The sequence below is a fragment of the Brachycentrus maculatus genome, unplaced genomic scaffold, assembly GCF_059751285.1.
Source record: "Brachycentrus maculatus isolate JH-2025_06_01 unplaced genomic scaffold, ASM5975128v1 h1tg000117l, whole genome shotgun sequence".
Classification (NCBI taxonomy): Eukaryota; Metazoa; Arthropoda; class Insecta; order Trichoptera; family Brachycentridae; genus Brachycentrus; species Brachycentrus maculatus.
The window spans coordinates 1,040,404-1,060,860 of record NW_028280870.1 but is presented as its reverse complement, the minus strand read 5'-3'; the positions used below and the strand labels follow the sequence as shown (position 1 = coordinate 1,060,860).

General features: G+C 37.3%; 1 protein-coding gene across 2 annotated transcripts in view; it reads left to right on the top strand.

Annotated features, from left to right (window-relative positions):
* Positions 1-4,026: 4,026 nt before the first annotated feature.
* LOC148309788 (uncharacterized) overlaps positions 4,027-20,457 on the top strand; it is a 175,365-nt gene continuing 158,934 nt past the window's right edge. The window contains exon 1 of one of the 2 annotated variants that reach the window (XM_088259502.1): positions 4,027-7,584. In XM_088259502.1, coding sequence (XP_088115628.1) covers positions 4,337-7,584 — 3,248 coding nt within the window. In that variant the 5' untranslated portion in view covers positions 4,027-4,336. The remainder of the gene's footprint in view (positions 7,585-20,457) is intronic. The other variant, XM_088259501.1, reaches the window with a different exon arrangement.

Genomic DNA, 20,457 nt, shown 5'->3' with positions numbered 1-20,457 from the left:
AACCTATTCGACCTATTTCCCTTCCAAGAAGGTCACCGTACAATGTTTCTAAGAAAAACGTTACAACTCTAAATAAGCAATTTTATAAAATAATGAAATTAATGGAAACCCTATTTTTCGCTTTATGCGTATAAAGGAATTCAATATTTTGCTAGTGGTTTGTAAATGATATGGTCATTGAAGATTTAATATCAAATAGGTATATTAATAATAAATATGTAATAAATCATAAGATATATTAAAAATATTTTTATCTCATTTATTTTTCAATAAATCTGATTGCTATCCGCACCCGAGTGGTGCATAGGGCAATGCACCAATTGACGATTTTTTAAAAACTTTATCACTGTTGCATGAAGGATAGGTGATCAGTCTCACGCACCAGATTCGAGGATTAAAGAGTGAAATGCGTTTAATGAGATGCAGATGATGGTGGTGAAGGATGGGACTCAAGGTAAGGACATTACTTCCGTAGAGTAATTCCATCAATGCAGTGTTATATTGGTCGTTAATTATGTTTAGTCCGCCTCTATAGTGTTGTGGCTAGCATATTTGGTCCCTGGTTCAATTCCCACGGTGGTCAAAATAAATACATTTAAGTATTAGTTATTTCATCTATGACATTAATTTAACATTACCCTGACTAGTGCCTGAAGCGCAAGACGTTCCATTAATTTAATGCAGTTTTTTGTGCACAATTGGGTGCGGATAGGAATCTGTAGTATGTAGTAATTATGCGAGGGCAAGGTTATCAGTCCTGCGCTTTAGATACTAATCTAAGGTAATAATTTTAATATTAGATGAAAAATCAATTACATTAATTTTTAACCCCTTAGAAAGAACTTAAGATCTCCAGCAAGGTAGCTAAACGTGCTATCCACTACATGCGGAGAAAATACACATTATAATAAACATTTTGACTTCTTCTAACCTCATTTTTTTTCACAACAATCAAACGCTGGTCGACATGGTGTAAAATAGTATAAGTTTCATTATTATATACGCTACTGCCCTGCTTGGAACGACAAACGTGTTGCCGCACTACACCTCTTTAAGCGTCGAGCGGTAGTGCTAGAATCAATTCCGATTGCGTTTTGCATGGTACGATAACGGCGCTGCTTGCGCTCACGACAAATGAATTATCGAATACTGGCTATTTTATTCTTCACAACTATAACAACAACAAAAATGTGTAGATAAAATTGTATGTACATCTCGAAGAATAAAACTATAGTGTGAAAGTGATCCGTACAGGTTTCTTGAAGTAACATACATGTAAAAAGTCATATTGATAATTTTATATTAAAAAAAACTTAATACATAAACTAACCAACAAAACATCTCACCTCGTAGGCAGAGAGAATAGAACGCCATACTACCCTGTTTTTGCAAACATTCTTCGCCTCTTCCACTTTCAAGTATTTGACATACCTGATTGTGCCAAGTTTTACTCGGTCTTCCTCTGCTCCTTTTTCCAACTTCATTTGCCTCCTAAATTTCTTTAACCGTTCTTTTCTCACTCATACGTTCTACATGTCCAAACTATCTCAACACACCTTTCTTAATTTTATAGATAATGCTTATCTCACCCTTGCATGTAATAATATAATAACTAATGATATATCCGCCTCTATAGTGTTATAGTCAGCACGCTCGGCTACCATTCTGGAGGTCCTGGGTTCAATTTCCAGGGTGGGTCAAATAAATATTGGTGATAATATTTATTCAATATTACCCTGGACTGATTCTTTCTTGTGATAACGGTCAAGATAACACTGTGTTTATATGATGCAGTGCCCTGTGTACTATTGGGGTGTTGATAAGGGGTTGTAGAAGAAGAAGAATGATATATTGCATATAATACATAATAACTAATGATTGAAGTCAAAATTTCAAAAAGTTATACAGACAAACTTGTTTATACTCTGTAAATTTTTAATGGTATCTTATTGGTCTGCATAATTTCCTACGTCAAATTATTTACTTAATTTTCGTATGCCAATTGGAGTAAAGAGTTCTCTAGGCTGTTGAGCTACATTACAGACGCAGATCCAGACTCTCCATCCACTTGACCCCTCCTGGCTTTGTGAAGGTCTTTAAGGCTAAGAGGGTATCTTCAAGTGGGGCACTCCTCCACTATTTGCCGGACAGTCTGGTTCTCCACCCCACAGTTGTATACAGGAGATGGCGCTAGCCCCCATCTGTGAAGTAGGAAGCAGCGCCGTCCTTGTTCGATGCGAATTCTATTAACAAGTTGACTGCCACGGCAATTTTTAGAATTCAGGTCTAAAATGCCAATTTCATTTAATCATATTTTATTATGAAAAACTCCAATTATAGTGCATACTTATATTTTCTGTTCATTTATTGATAAATTTTCTGTTCATGTAAGTCAGTATTGATTTTTTTGTTCTCTTCCCAGGAGCCATCTATCCTTATTAGCACTGATATACTAGGAATTTAATTGTAACTGCACGAATATGGCAAGTAAACACGGTACGAGATAACTTGTAGTCGGCGTCCTAGCAAAGAACGCAATCTAAGTGTTATCTCACAGTTTGCAGTCAACGTGTTAACTTAGTCCCCAGTCCCCTCGGGATATAAAGCCCTAGGACTCCTATTATGGCAGAGTAAGAAGTTCGTAGTTTGGATACTGAATGTACCTGAAAATACTAGCCATTTTGCCCTGTAGAAGGCAAGACCGAAGAAAACATTAAAAGTTTTGAGGATACGAGATATGAACTCCAAGTACTTTTAATCTCCATTTATTTAGTCATTTCATGTACCATTCAGAAATTAAGATTTTTTTAATACAACTATTTTTAAATTTAAAATTAGCTGGTTTTATTTTTAAGGAATCTTATAAATTAGTGCGGCGTTGCAGTTTTCTGTAGGCAATTTGCAAATATTTTTTTCTTACCTTCGTCTCTAGTCTTCTTGACATACTCATTTAAATGTAACAGGTTATCTAATCTTTTTTTTAAATATATATTTCCGATCAGAAACAACATCACAGCTGTGGTGCTTGCTTACACAAGCTATTACAAGTATGGGTGTGTAACTCCGGGTGCTCTAGCCCTTTCTGCTATTCTTATTTTGAATCATACCTACTCTATTTCCTGTTCGCTTCCGTAGTGTAATGGCCAGCACGCTCGGCTACCGTACTGGACGTCCCGGGAGGGTTAAAATAAAAATAAGTGATTTTTTCACTTTGACATTTATTCAATATTACCCTGGACTGGTACCTGAAGCGAAGGGCTAATCACCTTTCCTTCATGTGTTAACAATCAAGATAACACTGCATTTATATGATGCAGTGCTCTATGCACCATCATATAAATCTATGCACCACAATGTGAAATAAAAGAGTCTACTTTCCAGGAAAAAAATAATGTAAAACAGATGAAACTCAGGGGAAATACAAGCCTACTCTTTACGGTGTATTTCCATTTTCTCGTGCTATGTGAAATGGTAATCATATGACTTTAAAACTATTTCATTGCCTGTAATAGAGGGGTGTAAAGGTAAATCTTTAGACGTCAAAGGTACAACAGAGAAGTACAACAATAAAACGTAGAATGTCCAATACCACAAGGTACCTACCTTTATTAAAAAATTCAAATATTTCTCAATACGATGTCTATATTCAGCATTCAAAGGAGATAAAAGTGTTTTACTGATTTTCAGTTGAATTAAATTTTATTAAACTATAAGTAACCAATAATTTAATAGATTTATATTATCCACTGACACTTCGTGATGGAATTGCATTTTTAATTTATTATTAGATTAAAACCAGTCTGATGATGTCGGTAACGACGAAACCCGGTCGCTGGTCAAATAAAAAAGTGGAAAAGCTAAAAATATTGGTTTTAATCTAATAATAAATTAACCAATAATTTAAGTTTCATTGTATAAAGTAGAATGAGTTTTTTTCATAAAGTACTTACTTTGGTGCATTTTCATTTGTTTTTCCAGGCTTTTCATACAAACAAGTGTTTATTTGACGGTTTACTGCCATCTGTTGACACGAGCGATAAACTAAATGCGATACTGGCCGCATATTGTGAATTCGTCAGCTCGGCAAATTGTCACCCACAATACATTGCGCAGAAATGGCCGCCATGTTGCCTCTTTCCGAAAGATGTTCTTGACTGTGTGTGTTTACGAACGATTTTAAAGCATACTTAGTGGAATATTTTTCTGTGTGAAGCTTTATGTGCACAATGGATACTTTAAGTTAATGTGTATTATATCGTAACGTTGGATAAATGAATTTAACCTTACTTGCTGCGATTTTTTCTTATGTAGTTTCATTCGATTTGGACAGCTCAACATGGCTGACAATCTAAGTCAAAAGTCACATAAAACTAGTGAAAAAAACAAATATAATAATGTTATGCATCGCACTACTAGTGAATCTCTTCGTCTGAACGATACGGAGAAAGGTAACAGCCATCCCACCAGTCTACAGTCCGCGTCACATAACGCTAGGAAAATATCGTCATTTCAAATCACCAGTGTGACAGTCGGTTCGCGTGTGAGTACGGACGCAGGAGAGGACTCCGCGGACGATTTAGACGAATCTCATACCGATGACATCTCTAGAATAACGGACTTGGAAAACGAAACACCCAGTTTTTCGGAAGATACATTCTCTAAAGATGACGTGTTTTACAACGCTTCTAGCGCTTCGTTAGGTTGTGCGCCAGTGATACCGACAAGTTCCCAGTACGGGCTCGCGATCGTAGGCCAGGATGGCAACAACCCCCACGTAGCCGGAGTGCCGACCCTCAACAACACGGACGTGGGCGACATGCACGTCAGCGTGACCAACTCGGGCACCGGCAGCATCTACAACATCATCGGGAACCCCAAGCCCGCCGAGGGGATGAAGGAGATACAGGAACACGTCCGCAACGAGAGGTTCAAGGTTGTGAAGATCGAGAGCACCGAGCCCTTCCGGAGAGGCCGCTGGATGTGCATGGACTACCTGGACCACACCACCACGCAGCCCAGTGCCCCCGTCATAGTCAATAACAATGTGGACTGTCAGACGGAGACGTCTACCATCGTGAACGTCCCCGATAGTGGTGTAGTGCTAAACGACGGCCAACACGACGAAACGGTGTCCGCGACGGATCCCAGTGTTAACAAACCTCCGGCGAAAGATCTTCAATTACCAAATACTCATCAGCACGATCCCAATATCCCGCACTCGTTTCCCGTCGCTTCTCCCGGCCAATCTCTCACTCAACCTATTAATATGATGCAACAAAATATTCCTCAGAATCAATCCGCCAACGTGTCGGTACAATCTCCGCCCATCGAGATTCCGCAACAGATTAACCAATCGCAGGGCATGCAGGGGAACCAAGTGAGCCAGCAGCAAGCGCAGAGCATGTCGCACATCGCGCTCAACCCTCCGCCGCCCAGCGGGCACAGCGCGCCCGCGCAGCCGCAGCCCGTGCAGCAGATGCCGCAGAGCTTCCCTTCGCACCAGCTGCAGCAAGTTATTGCGCAATCTCAGGGGTTACCCCAAATGCAACAAATGCAAATGCATCAACAGTTGCCCCCGCAACAGATGCAACAAATCCAAAACCAACAAGCTCAAATCCAAATGCAAGGACAGCATATGAGTCACAACGCTTCGCAAATGCCCAACATTCAGCAAATGCAACAGATGCCCCAGATGCAGCAGTTGCAGAATCAAGGGCAGATTCAACAAATGCCCGGTCAACAAAACCAAATACAACAAATCCAGTTGCAACAAATGACCAATCAACAAGTCACCAATCAACCTCTTCACCAGATGCACCCGCAACAAGCTCCCATTCAGAACATGTCTCAGCAGACGCATCATATGCAGAATCAGCAACCTCTAGCGAACCAACAACCCCAGCTGCAGCATTTGCAAAATCAAACGCAAATGCACAACATGCAGACTCAGCAATCTCACCAAATTCAAACTCATATGCAGCAGATGCAACAGATGCCTCAAATGAATAGTCAAGGTCAAGGGATGGCTCAGATGCACAATCAGTCCCAGATGCATCAAATGACTTCCCAGCAGGGACAGGTGAATAATCAAGGGGGACAAGTCCAACAGCAGCATTCTATGCATCCCCAGTTACAACAGCAGAACATGACGGCCGTTCAACACAATTACAATACTCAGGGGGTGGCTCAGGCGGGGAACCCCCAGAACATGATGCAGCAGCAGATCCCTTCCCAGCCCCAGCACATGACGCAGCAGACGCAAGTGTCCCAACCGCTCGTCCAGTCTCAGCATAATGTGCCGCAATATTATCAACAGCAATCTCAGTTAACTCAACAAGGTCAGAGCCTGACTCAGGAAGTCATGGCCAATATAGTGAATTCCCAACAAGGTGCTACGTTACCCAGTAATTTGCAAAACATGAGCTCGCAACCGCAGGGATCCACGCTGCCCGCGAACCTCCAAGGCCTAACCACTCAGAATTCTTCCATGCATCCCATCAACCAGGCTCCGCAGAGCATGTCTCAAAACACTATTCAGATGATGTCCCAAGCTCCCCAAAACATTCCCATGTCTATGGACAGTAACCAATCCAGTATGCAAATACCGGTGTCGGACCCCATCTACATGCAGACTCCCAATGTGAGCCAGCAGATACCTATGAGCCAGCACATGGCGGGGCAGCAGGGCATGCTCACCCAGCAGGTCACCTCCTCCCCCGGCCAGGGGCAGTCCGGCCACATCTCGCAGCAGAACCAGCTGCCCCTGTCCCACGTGATGCCGCCGCAGCAGGGCATGAGCGGCCAGCCCTCCGTGCCCAACCAGGGCTCGGTCATGAGCCAGACCGGCATGTCCAACATGCAAAGCGTGCCCGTTCAGCAAAACCAGCAGATCAACCAGCAGATGCCTCAGGTTTCCAACGTGGTTCAGCAGCCCACGCAGCCCATGATGCAGAACATGGTGCCTCCCAACCAGCAGAACGTGATTCAGCACGGCCAGAACATCCCCATGTCCATGCAGCAGAGCCACCCGGGGAGCATGCAAGGCGCGTCGGTGCACTCGGTCCCCGCGAGCGCGGTGCAGTCGCAGCCCAGCATGCATCCGCAGGTGGGCATTCCCATCGGGGGCTTCAACTCTCAAGGCGGGGTGGGCTCCATGCCGCAGAGCGTCATGCCGGTCATGTCTCAGCCCAGCATGACGGCCCCCATGGGCATGCAGAACGTGAACAGCATGGACATCCACATCTCGCAGCAGAACATTTGCAGCACGGCGGCAGCCTCGCAGCCGATAATGTCGGGCACGAACTCTCCGGTGGTGTCGTTGCCGGTGAGTTCCAACATGAACTACGCGCCCAACCCGGGCTCGGCTCCAAACGCTGTGGAAACGCAGAACTTTGGCAGCCCAGTGAATGCGGTAGTGTCTCACGTGGTCAACAGTTTGGTGAACAGTTCGGTGGGCCTCTCGGCGGGAGAGGCGGCGGGCAACGACAGCGGCGGGGGCACGCCGGCCTCCGACGGCGCGCAGCTCGGGGAGATCAACGACGGAAAAGAGGATGCTCCCACACAAAACACCGAAGAAAATGAGAGGTGAGTTTTTACTATTTTTATTTTACTCTACGCTTAGTAAATACGTAGTATCCGCAAATGTAAAAATATAGTATAGATAAATAACTACGGGATAAATAAAATAATCATTTTGAGTATGTAATACAGCTAGTCATTAACATGTGTGATTATATGCCATTGATTTCAAGTAAAAACTATATTTTGTAGATAATAACAATTTGTAGTGTATAATGAAAACATATTTTATAATGTAAAGCGAAACATTGTTACAAATTTCAATACACCGATGAAATCTTAACAAAACACTCGAATCTAATTATACTTTTATCCAGAAGCTCTCCGAAGAATGAAACATTTTCCTTATCTGATAAACACCATTTTCAGTGCAATACTAAAAACATATTAATCACATCCTTTAATATGTTTCTAGTCAATTCTATAGAATAATATCCGTTAGTATTTGATGTAACTTATCTATAGCTTCGGTGAATTGGACTGACGCGTGATCTGATACTTGAGCTGTAATCACTTTGAGCATGATTGATTGTTGGATAGTTATCATTATATTTACCTTTGCCTACCCCAAAGTGCACAAACTGCATAAAAACTCTGAATGCATTTTTCACGAGCAAATACCTCTTTGGGCAAATGAATGGCCCTATTCCATTTTTCTGTCTTGTTTGTTGTAATAACAATATGAAACTTCTTCCGTTACTTGAAAGCAAAGCAATATTCTTTAATGCAATGAAATCCTACAGTAATAAACCCTGAATACTTCCTTCGGGTAAAATTTTTTATCCCAAATTTTTCTAATACTCCATTTCATTCTACATTTTAAAAAGAACTTTTCATTCTAATACTTCTAATATCACCTCCTTCCAATAATTTACTTCATCAACCTATAAATTTTCACCTCAATGTGGTAGCCTATCCTACCAGCATATTGTTGAGGCATATTTTTTCACTGCAAAAAAATATTTTATTCATTATTTTAATAACTGCATTCATATTATTATGACTAGAGAATGCAATCCCAAAACACTTATACAATTTCCGGATTTCGAGATTTTATCAATTAACCTAGGAAGATTCCAACTTTAAAAATTATGTTATAAGGATATTTATTTTTAATTAATTAATGTGTAAATATTTTTAAAAGTAATAAAGCATAAATATTTTACTTAAGACCAATAGAATATTATTAAACATTTTTAAACGCTGGTTTTAAATAAATTTTAACGAGTTATGAGTACTGTGATAATTATGAATTAATAATTTATATGAATAAATGGTAATTACATATATATATATATATATATATATATATATATATATATATATATATATATATATATATATATATATATATATATATATATATATATATAATATATGATATATAAGTATGTATATATATTTTTTTAATCTGTACCTAAATAAATTCTAGGCATCAATTTCATACGCAAGTTAACGTTTTGACTACGCGGTGCATTTAATTTTAACTGTACTTGTATTCAGTTTAAAAAAATATTTGGTAACGTTAATTTCCTGAAAATTTGAAAACGATTTGACAACTGGTTTATAAATGACAAATGTCTTCAGAGATAATAGTTTTTAATTATTATTAGTTGTAACCCTGAAATCATTCTCGTGTTATATAGTGAAGCGAAACCCTCGAATGAGACAGTCCTTGTCTAGTCAAGTTCGAGTCTCCGGTTCGATCTCCGCGCAGGTCAAGCCAGTCGCCCATCCGTTGATGTGCGATAGGGAAATGCACCCATATATCTTGATAACCAGCTAATTCAATAAGAAGAGCGAAACGCTACGCCACAGCGCGGGCTAAAAATAAATTATTATCTTTCTACGTATTTCTACGTCCGTGGAGACCAATTCAGCGCTGAATTAAAATAGTTTAGTTATATATGTTGGTCAAACAATTCGCGCCCCTAGTTTTTGACTGGGGGCAGGGTGCGAATTATTTTTTACAATCCCAAACGAAGGATTACACATTCGTACATTGTTTAAGATGGGAATTGCATTTATTATTTACCTTGCTTATTATGTACAAGATTTATAGATCATTTAGTGGATTTTTGCTTCTTGTAGCTAATTAAATATATTTTTTTTAAATCTGTGTTGGGAACAAGAGGAATAATCTAGTATGGGTCAATCAGAAACTTCTCAGCATTCGCTCATTGGTGGGAGGAAACCACGTAAAACTCCTCAGGAGAAGGCAGACGGAAGACTGTCATCAGCAGACCTTCCGTTCCACTAGAAGAGGGTTTGGCATTTTTTCTCCTACTTTGGTTTATGTTACCAATGTCCTTCACTATTTTTATCATGTATGATATACATATTAAATGTCGATAATTTATTAATGATTTTTCACTTTTAACGAGGTTTTGTCTATTCACTACGTTTAATTATAATCTAGTTGAGGATAAAGTTTCTACATAAAGAAAGCGACAGAAAACACTTTTTCGCGTGTTCTGATATTTTTACTACGTATCGAGAAGGATGATTTTTCAGGACCATTTCAGGTTATTATGACCCTATAATAGATAGTATTTTACGAAAATCACGCTTTAAAATTATCCACAATCATTGTTATCTTACATAAAATTACGTACATTTAATTTAAGTCGTTTAATGGTGTTAATATGCATCGAAAGTAGTTTCCAATAATTTATTTTACGTATTATTTTCCAGTTTGTTCGTCGTTGAATTCGTCGCCAATATGTTTTATATCGTTAGAGTTATTCGAAAGCACTCGATTACTCGTCATATCCACGATATCGGATTGATTGTCTCCTAGGTATTTTTATGACAGCACTTAATCGACTTATCGCGAAGATCTAATTACTTTATTGCTATCGATTCAAATATGTTTCTTTGCGGTTATATTTTATTCTACAAATAAATATGAAAAACGTAATCAAGATTCAGTTGTCGGCTTGTTGTCCAGTTGTTAGTGTCGCGGACTCTTGAGTCTGGATTCGAACCCACTCTACTAAAATTGAATACCTATTTTTTTAATATAATGTACTCTTCGACCAACGAAAAAAGTATAAAATTGAAATATTTGTACATATTGGTTATAAAAAAAGATAAAATAAATATATTTTTTTGTATTATGATACAACTTACTAATCCAATTCCTTTTTATGTAATTGCACCCCCCATAAATCTTTTTGCGGGAATTTTGTAGGACCCTTGATGACTTATGGAAAATTAGCATCACATATCCCTTCGCCAAGCTTTTAGTAGTTACGTAGTAGTAACGTAGTTAGTATAATATATAGTTTTTCCTATATAGGAAACAGTATATATTATACTAACTACATAGTTTTTCATCTTTTAATTGACCAGTGAACATGTTTTATTTGACGAAACCCGATCACTGGTGAAATAAAATAAAAGTGGAAAAAACGATCTATTTTTTGTTTTATTATATAAACTGCAGTTCCACCAAGAAATATCACTACAAATAATTTTAAAAAAAGTAGTTTGTGTTTAAGGAATTATCAAGAAAATTTCTGTAAGGATAAAATGCGAAGTGGAAGTAATATAGACGGTGCATATAAGTCGCAACAAGAAGCGGATGTCTGAATACAAGTGCATGAATATTAAATACGGTGTATGCAAAATGAGCTATCAGAAAACCATCATTTGGCGAACGTTGATGTTTCCTACAATGATAATGCAGATATATTACAATATCTGATATAAAAAGACATACATATTTGCGTTAATTTTCATTATTAACAAAAACATATTGAATTACTTACATATCATACCCTAAAAAATTCATCCGCGTGAATTTTTTACATATCATTCGTACCCTTCCGTTACCTGGATTATTTCATAGCCTTAATATTTTCAAGTGATTTATCCTGTTTCTATATTCCTTCAAATTATCTGTATTCGTATACCCTTCAAATATCAATATAACCTTTCATCCTTCTTGTTTATTATTTCGTTTCGCTGATATTTAATACCAATCAGTCTATAGGTTTTATTTTGATTTGCTTTTAATGAATTGGGTACCCAACTCACCCCTTATCCATGAAATTAAATGTATCTACTTGTCCTTTATTTCTCTCTCTTTCCGTATTGGACTGGGGTCCGTTCTATGTGCAGGCCGTCCGGCGTACCGCTGCGGACATTCCTTTCATTACTCCGTTAAATGTATTTTTAATTCACAAACACAGTCTGACGTGATGCGGAAAGCAAATTGAACACGATACTGACGTATTTGGCGGTCAAAAAAATTGACGTCGGAATTTCGTTTTCCTTCCAAAATTAATATCTAAATTCCGCTCCAGCCCCTCGTTTTAAATTCACTTCTGTCAATTACTGTCGACTCGGTCCTTTTCCCACGTGAGTATCAATCGACGCGTTGCTTGCATTTCACCGGTTGGTTATCAGGGGGGGATCTAATAAATATAAGTGATTTTTCACTCTAATATTTATTCAATATTACCCTGGACTGGTACCTGAAGCGGAAGGCTGATCACCTTTCCTTCATGCGTTAACGATCAAGATAACACTGTATTTATATGATACAGTGCCCTATGCACCATTGGGGTGTGGATAAGGGGTTTGAATTGAATAAAATACTCAAAAAAATTAAAATAGGTTTTGTCTCGTGCTTTGAAATGTGTAATGTCTTAACTCGTTTGAAAATACCCTTAGAAGGGGAGATTATCAATAAATCTGGAGCGCGGAACTAATAACCTCACCATCATATAATCAACAATCAAGTTTACACTACGTAAGAATAATGCGGTGACCTATGCACCTCTTTGGCGGGTGTGAATAGAGGGCAGAAGAAGAAGAATATGTCACTTGGTTAAAACCCCTCAGGTCGTCATTCTCACACTCGAAAATTATTAAATGTTCTCATAACTACTAAAAAAAAAACTTCAACGTTTCTCTTTCCCCGTTTTGCTTTTCTTAAATGCACGTAATAAACCTAAGTCATAACCATTAACGATTTACACAAAATATCCCGAAGTAAAAGCATTTTCAGGTAATCTGATTCGCAATATTATATTTTATAGCCAAAATAAAAGAAGAATCATCTACGCATAAAATACTAAGTAGGGTAGTTTTCCATTCGGACAGTGATTTACTACAGTATAACTTAAGTATGCCACCCGACCCCTAAGATTTTCAGGAACGCAGTAGTTGGTATAGAGTAAATCAGAAACCAAGACTAAATTTAAATTTATGACTTCTCGCCCACTTCTTTGTATAAACTTCTATATTTCAATTCATATTTCTTAAGAACGATGGATTTTTTAAAAATAAATATTTATCTTCCTGAAATATTGTATTTTTTCACTTTGATTAATTCAAATACCTCTCGGATTAATGCAGCTCATGGAAAATAATTCTTTTCAAATAAGAAACGTACTATTATAGTGCAGCTGTTGGTAATTTTAATCAATTTGATGGAATTGAAAAAGTATGCTAAATATCAGTGGCGTGCACAGAGAATTAATAAGGGTAGGCAGTAGAGGTGGGTAGTAAGGTAAGCTAGGTACTACTTAGTAAGGTAGGGTAGGTACTGGTTGCATTTTTATATTTCACGCGGGTAAGTTAGGATAGGCACTGCTTTTCTACCTATATGGAATGCACGCCCCTGCTTAAATATAAGTACTTAACCGTCTGATATAAATTGACAGGTGCAATGATGAAATAAATTCTTTTTTAGTCACCTGGTTTATTGATCTACATTTTTTACACTTGGATCTAAGGGTCACAATATAATATTTGATCCAGCTTGCTAGGTCATAGGTAAAAGCATTCACTTAAGGTGCCTATTTTCGCGATTTATTAGTCGAATTAATCCTCCGATCTAGGCCGACTGATGTATTTATGATGTGTGTGTTAAAGTCAAGGTAGGTCGTCAAATGTAAATTTCCGGTTCGGTTTTTTCAAATCATTGAAGGCATTGTGAGCCACTTACAATATACGAGTATTTCCCAGTTCGTTGGTAGCGAGATTCGCCGTGATGTTAAAATAATTCGTTAACCATTTTCCACTTGTGTATGATTTATTTTATAAACAATTGAATTTATATGGTTTATAAACATTTTCAATGCGAACATGCGCAAGGTTTCTTACCCCTCGTTTCAGGTTTTCCAAATTGCTTTTTTCCTCCGTTCTCTCGAGTAATTAAAATCTGAATTGCGACCGGCATCTGAGGGAGGAATCCATTTGACTTTTTTGTATTATTAAATTCCGCAAGATGTTTCTGAACGCAGAGTTCGGATTTCAATATTTTTGTGCATTTTTAAGTTTTCTCTGAAACTCCAGGCATTCGATAATTGATAATATTAACAATCGTTTCGATTATAAAAACCAATATTTTTCGGGTATTATAATATATCGTAATGGTTTTTGATTTTATATAAATGGCTAGGAAATGTGTATAAACCGATATTTTTCGGTATGTTATAATATGTCGTATTGGTTTTCGATTTTATTTAAATGGCTAGGAAATGTGGATAAACCGATATTTTTCGGTATGTTATAATATGTCGTATTGGTTTTCGATTTTATTTAAATGGCTAGGAAATGTGTATTGTATCGGAGGAGAAAGCAAATGGATCTGTAATGGTAGGTAGAACATCAATTTCTTAATATATACTTGAATCCTACGTGTATGAGTCCTTTGGGGACAACTTACATCTCATTATACAATTTTCACCACATAATTTCCTTTTTTTAAGCTGCTTTAGTTTTTTTCACTCGTTGCTTCTCGAATATTCTCGATTTACGAGTAGGTGAGCACCTACTTAAGCATACGGTACACATTGCAATCTACCATGCTGTAGGTCTGTATTCCTTCGTGTTTGTTTGATAAGGCACGTTACATGAGTGCTACTAATACGTACTCCGTTATGTTATTGCGGCTCTACCATCAGCGACTGTTGCAGTCGGTGTCCGGTATCGCCGTATCTCGAATTACGGCGCCACAGGTGGAAAAATTACGTGTCACCGTAATATATACAATAATAGAAAATAATATGCGTTACCTCCTACAATTTTATGCCCTCCTAGTCTCTTACTATTCTTTCCAGTATTTTTCTTATTTATAATAATAATTTTATGATTTGTTAATATTAACACCTCAAGCTTTTGACTTTATATAGACTATACTAATACATTAGATACACCTAACTAACACATTTGCAATGTTGAACTCACGTTGTGATCACGTTGTGAGTAGGAAAAAGTAATTTTTTAAACATTTATGAACATTTTTCAAATTACATGCAGTTTTTTTATTTATTTATTTTTTATTTTAATTATTTGTGTTTTTTAATGTTAATTATTTATTATTCGTTAAACGATGATTATAATCAGTGACGTATGCTTCATTTTGTGGACATAATTTTTACTTTGATTATTTTGTGAATTTCTCTCTAGTTCGACTCTCAACTGAACCAAAAAGTAAACGTTATTTCTATATTTCAAAATGGAGAGTTATCAAATTTAGTTTACATTTATTCATCAAGTCGTTTCTAACAATAAAAAATTGTGTTTTTAATTAATTTTATATCGTAATTTCCCCTTTTACTCGTATAAATTGATAGGTAAGAGAGACAGACATAAAATATTATTGCAATCGTTTTTCTTGTGGAACTGACGGAAAATATATTCCTACAGTAATATAGCTAAATGCTTATTGTTTTTGAAGTTTCGCCTTGTAACACAATGTAAATCCTTATTACTGCGTGGTAATGGCCGGCCACAGACCCCGTACTTTCTAGTTTTAACCATTCCCCATTCCTTTTACCTGATTATTTTGCATGTTAAGTAACAAAAGAACGCAGGTACTTTAAAAATAAATGAACTTTCTTAAAAGAACTTCAACGAATATGCGATTTTTGTCGTAAAAATCGTCGAAATCGGTGTTTTAATAATTACTAGTATTTTTTATCAAAAGCATATTTTAAATGTTTGGTTCGAAATGTACTTTTATAATAATAATACCGTACTTTTATAGTCAAATGTAGGTTTCCGCCTAAATATTTTTTTGACATTTTTTCAACTCTGTCCACCCACCAATGAATAATTAACCGGACTCGTTAAATTGATGAAATTCGTTAATGAATAAATCTGTAATGCTTGGGAATTAATTTTTATATTTTTTAACAGGTCTGGCCAATGAATTCAAGTGAATAATTTGTACTTTTAACCCGTTTCTCTTCTGGAAGCTTTCCCGTAAACAATAACTTCATTCATTCAAACCGTTTTCCGCACCCCAATGGTGCATAGGGCACTGCATTATAAACACAGTGTTATCTTGATCGTTAACACACGAAGGAAAGGTGATCAGCCTACCGCTTCAGGTACCAGTTCAGGGTAATATTGAATAAATATTAGAGTGAAAAATCACTTATATTTATTTGACCCCCCCCCCTGGGAATCGAACCCGGGACCTCCAGAACGGTAGCCGAGCGTGCTGACCATTACACTACGGAGGCGGACAATAACTACTTACCTGATATTTTTTCATCTCATCCGCTGGTTTTTCTGTTTGGCTAACGATATGCAAATAATACTACGGGGAAGGACAAACCACCGCGTTGTTTACATATCCAGTTTATCGTATTTATAGAACTATTATTCACTCAAATTTATTTACTTTTAATCATTGCATTCATTTTTACAATATTCATTATTCCTGTTTCTTTGGCGAGACTTGACAATTAATTTACGATGAGAGTTATGCTTATTTTCCTCTCAACCACCTACTCCTTACTGAAAACCGTGACCATTATGGGTTGTTTTACAATATTCTTCCACGACTCCCTTCCACAAATCCCGGCCGGCTGCAGCCCGGAAGCCTCGGCCAAGAACTAATAACTTCCTTTTCAATCTACCACGTTGCCAACCACACCAAGCTCTCGAAGCTGTCTTCTCTTCAATAAGTGTCAATATTAATCTGCTCATATTCAAACAGTAGCTTTACTACCTTTAAGTGGCTTATCACGTCGGAAGTTTGAACTAGTTGCGTAAATAATATTATCTTGTTTGCTTTTTTATTCCACCTCTTACATTTTTTTCATAAACCGGCTAATTAATTTTTCATGCTTCTCTGGAATGTTTAATTGATAAAATTGAATATATCTACTATGAGCGATTTTTGTCGTGGAGTGTAGTGACTTCTCCGGTTTCCACTGCACGTTGATGTTTATGTAGTTGGCCACACAATGCATCGTTTGCTAAGTGTGTTTTTGCAATGGCACACCCGATGAATGGACCGTTGGTGTAGTGTAATGTTTCCACATTGTTTATCGAACGGTGACGATTCCATTGTGGACGATTGGCTTTGAAGAAGTGATTCGTAGTAAGTATTAAGATTTTTAAGAACGGGCAACGCAATATCAACTTCCTCGTTTTGAGGGTTTGTTAAAATCACAATGTAGGTAGGATACTTTTATTATCTTGAATAACTGTCTTTAAGTTTTTTGTGTGGGTGTGTGCCCTTTTTAAATCGTGGCAACGATAATTTATGTATGCAGATAAGAAATAAACAATACGTCTATTACACATAATAATGTTCCTATTTGTCTTTCTTCCGGCCATTGGAAGTACGACGCGATACGTGGTTCATTGCTCCATAACACGAGCGAGTAGTGTATGTTGCCATACACACTGCACTGCTGTAGTACCGTCATGTCTGCAGCCTGTCCAAAGTTGCGCCTTTCGTTGTTCTTGCCCGGATCATGAATGGGTGACGGTGTTCTATTCGAGACACACACTCCGCAGTAGTAAACAAACGACTTCTCGTACATTTTCAATAAGTCATTGGTGTTTATCTCTTCGCGAGTTCATTCATTTGCCATGTCGCGTTATCAATCCACTCTGAGCGGAAAGGCGCCAAGCGATAACTCGGGAATATCGAAATAGTGAACTTAGTACAAGAAATATTATCCGCGAAATTATCGTGGTCTCACACGCTTTTACATACTGTACACTGTAAGTGTAATTTTTCAAATTATTTTTGTAAATGAGAACGGATAATATCGCTTTTGTATTAACCGAATTGTTTTATAATTTGAAATGTTGGATCGATTTATGGTTCGCAGATACGCAATCTTCGTTTATATCGCGCTGCCCGGTCACCCATTACGCATTGTCGATGGCATTGCAACCGGTCTCGTAATGGGAAGTAAAAATACAATACGCCTTTCCGTAGAATTCAGAGGCTATCGACTCTTCGGCGGAATGCTTTTTTTAGCTCGGCGAATTGTCGACAATCAGGATGTGAGGGGCAGATCTTCGAATGGATCGGCTGATGTTTATTTTTGCGCGTGCACGTGACGAGCGTGTGCATCGGAAGAGCTAGCAGGTTTGCAGGATGGGTGACAAGACTAATCTCCCGAGCAGTGCGTCCGGGAGCGAGGGATCGAAGTCCTTCCCGGAATGTGGATTGAACTGACGAGCCAAATTCGGCCACGTTCGTTTTTTTTCCTCTTTTTGCAGTCAAGAGCATATCTGATGCTGGACGCGAGGCGTAATCACGAAATGACGCATCAATCCGGACTCTTTAAGTTGCGTATATGAATCATACTATACCCAATAGACGCGCTTTTTCTATGGGTGTGTTAAGCTTTTATGAAACGAAACTTTTTTGGATTTGTATTTTATCGGTTTCACATTTCAGTGAAAAAAACTAAATAGCGATTTAACACGTATTTTCTATTTCAAAACCCACACATTTCTTCTGTATACTGACCCTAACTGTTGCGAAAGCCTTCATTTTACAAAAGTTTTGTTATTCGTGAAACTTTTACCAATAAACGAAGCTCGCTTAAGTCTCTGCCCGCAGTAATAACTCGCCAAAGTTTGCAAATGAATTAATATTACCGTCGGTGTACCTTGTGCGGGGGAATGCGTTCGAAGGTTGTCCACTTACTTTTTTCTTCTCTCCTTACATTTCCGCGTTGAAAAAACTGAACCCAAATACTTTTCTAAATTTATGCGCTTGCACCACACAAAAAATCCGGGTATTATTTTCACGTCACAGGTGACTGCTGACGTTTGTATTATTTATAGATATATTTAAATGATTTCAAGTACATAAATATTTTTAAATGCGTCGCGCACTAACATGCAGTTGAGGACAACTGGATTATCCGTTTTTTAAGATTCCCATGTATGATTTAAATATTTATTTTTAGTACTATGTCATAATGTTTTAATCATTACAGACTTTTTTTACGATTGTTTTTTATGTTTGTCAAGAAAAATCTCGCAGCTTGTGAAAGGGATCGTAATAGAATGTCGATGATTAACGGTTGAGTGGAAATGCGATGATTGAACATTTTCTGCTAATGCCTTGGCACTGTTCCTTGTCTGTCTGCTGTGCTGGCCGGGGCTGTGAAGGCGTCTGTGTACCGGCCAACGTCGAGTTGGAATAGAATGTAGCCGGCTAACTGAACTAACTAACTTCTTATCTCTTTCACTGCCTACACTAGGCCACTTCTAGAAACTCGATGGTGGTTTTACAAACTTGTACTTATTTATATTGGCAGTGACAGGGACATTGAAAGCTATTAAATGTAAATTCATAGTAAAATCGGGATACGATTTTGTTTCACATTTTCTTATAATTTTCGCAACTTAGTTCACAAAATAAAATTGCTTTGCAAGATAGGTCTGTCAAAAAGCCTAGATGCTTCTGTATCAGATCCGAGAACACGGTTGGGAGGGTTTCAATGTTCTATTGTTTTATTCATTTTGACTTATTTATCGATTTTTTTTTGTATCTAGATATAGTATATAGATATTCGAAGGCGATTCTATTTTTATAACACTTGCTTTAAGGTCACTGGTATTTTCGTTGTGCATTTATTTACCTTGTCAATAAAAATACGTTCATCTTTGTAACTTCATTATTGAAAAAACAGAAGTTAAAAAAAACCGGTTCTGCATGACCAGCGAGTTCTGTCATAAATGAGACATTGTATCATCCAGTTCGGTTTTATATTCGTTTTGACATTCAGTTTGTCGGCGCACTCAATGGGCAGCCAGTCGTCGTCTGGCCGAAACGGCTGTGAACAGTAAGTACTGAGTTGTTTGAATGCCAACTCAGGCACATATAAATGTGGGTATCTTATTTTCATACCGCAGACGATTTCGTTTTGTTTTAAAATTATACCGACAGTTGACACGATCACACAATTGGTATATCATAGTGCAGGCGCTAGTGGTCTGTGTGTATGCAAAATTCGCAAACTGCATTTTGACTACGGACATCGTTTCTGGAGGTCGAGGTCCGTATGTCGGGTCAGAAGTGGTCCTATTAGAAGAAAAAAGAATGTATATAAATTCTCATATAAATAATTTTAAAATAAAGAAATCTTCGACATTTAAAAAAATTATAAGCGGTATCAACTGCGTGAAATGAGGGATTATTTTTAAAATACCTGAAAAAATACTGAAATTACTAGGATTTTTTTTTTTTATCTTTATATACTCTAAGGTCTTTCAATAAAAGCGGTCAATCTTAAAAATAATTTAAACTTATTGCGTTAGATATATACCGATGCTATTAAAGAAAGTTTTATAGACTTAACAATGTTTTAATAATATCCTAGTTTTATATTCAAGTAAATTCTCATTTGTTCTGAAAACCAAAGATTCCTCTATTTCAATATTTCTCTTTTGGTAATTCTCTTAAATTTATGTATTTTTTTTAATCAGATCACTTGCAACATGCATAATAATATGCCATAAGTAAAATCTATCGTGTTCAATTAAATCATAACACACTTAATTTTTTATAATTTTTCAAAATTATACATAAATTTCACATTTTGACGTAGGTGTCGTTGCTTTGATAGCTGTGGAAATTTGCCGACGCAATTA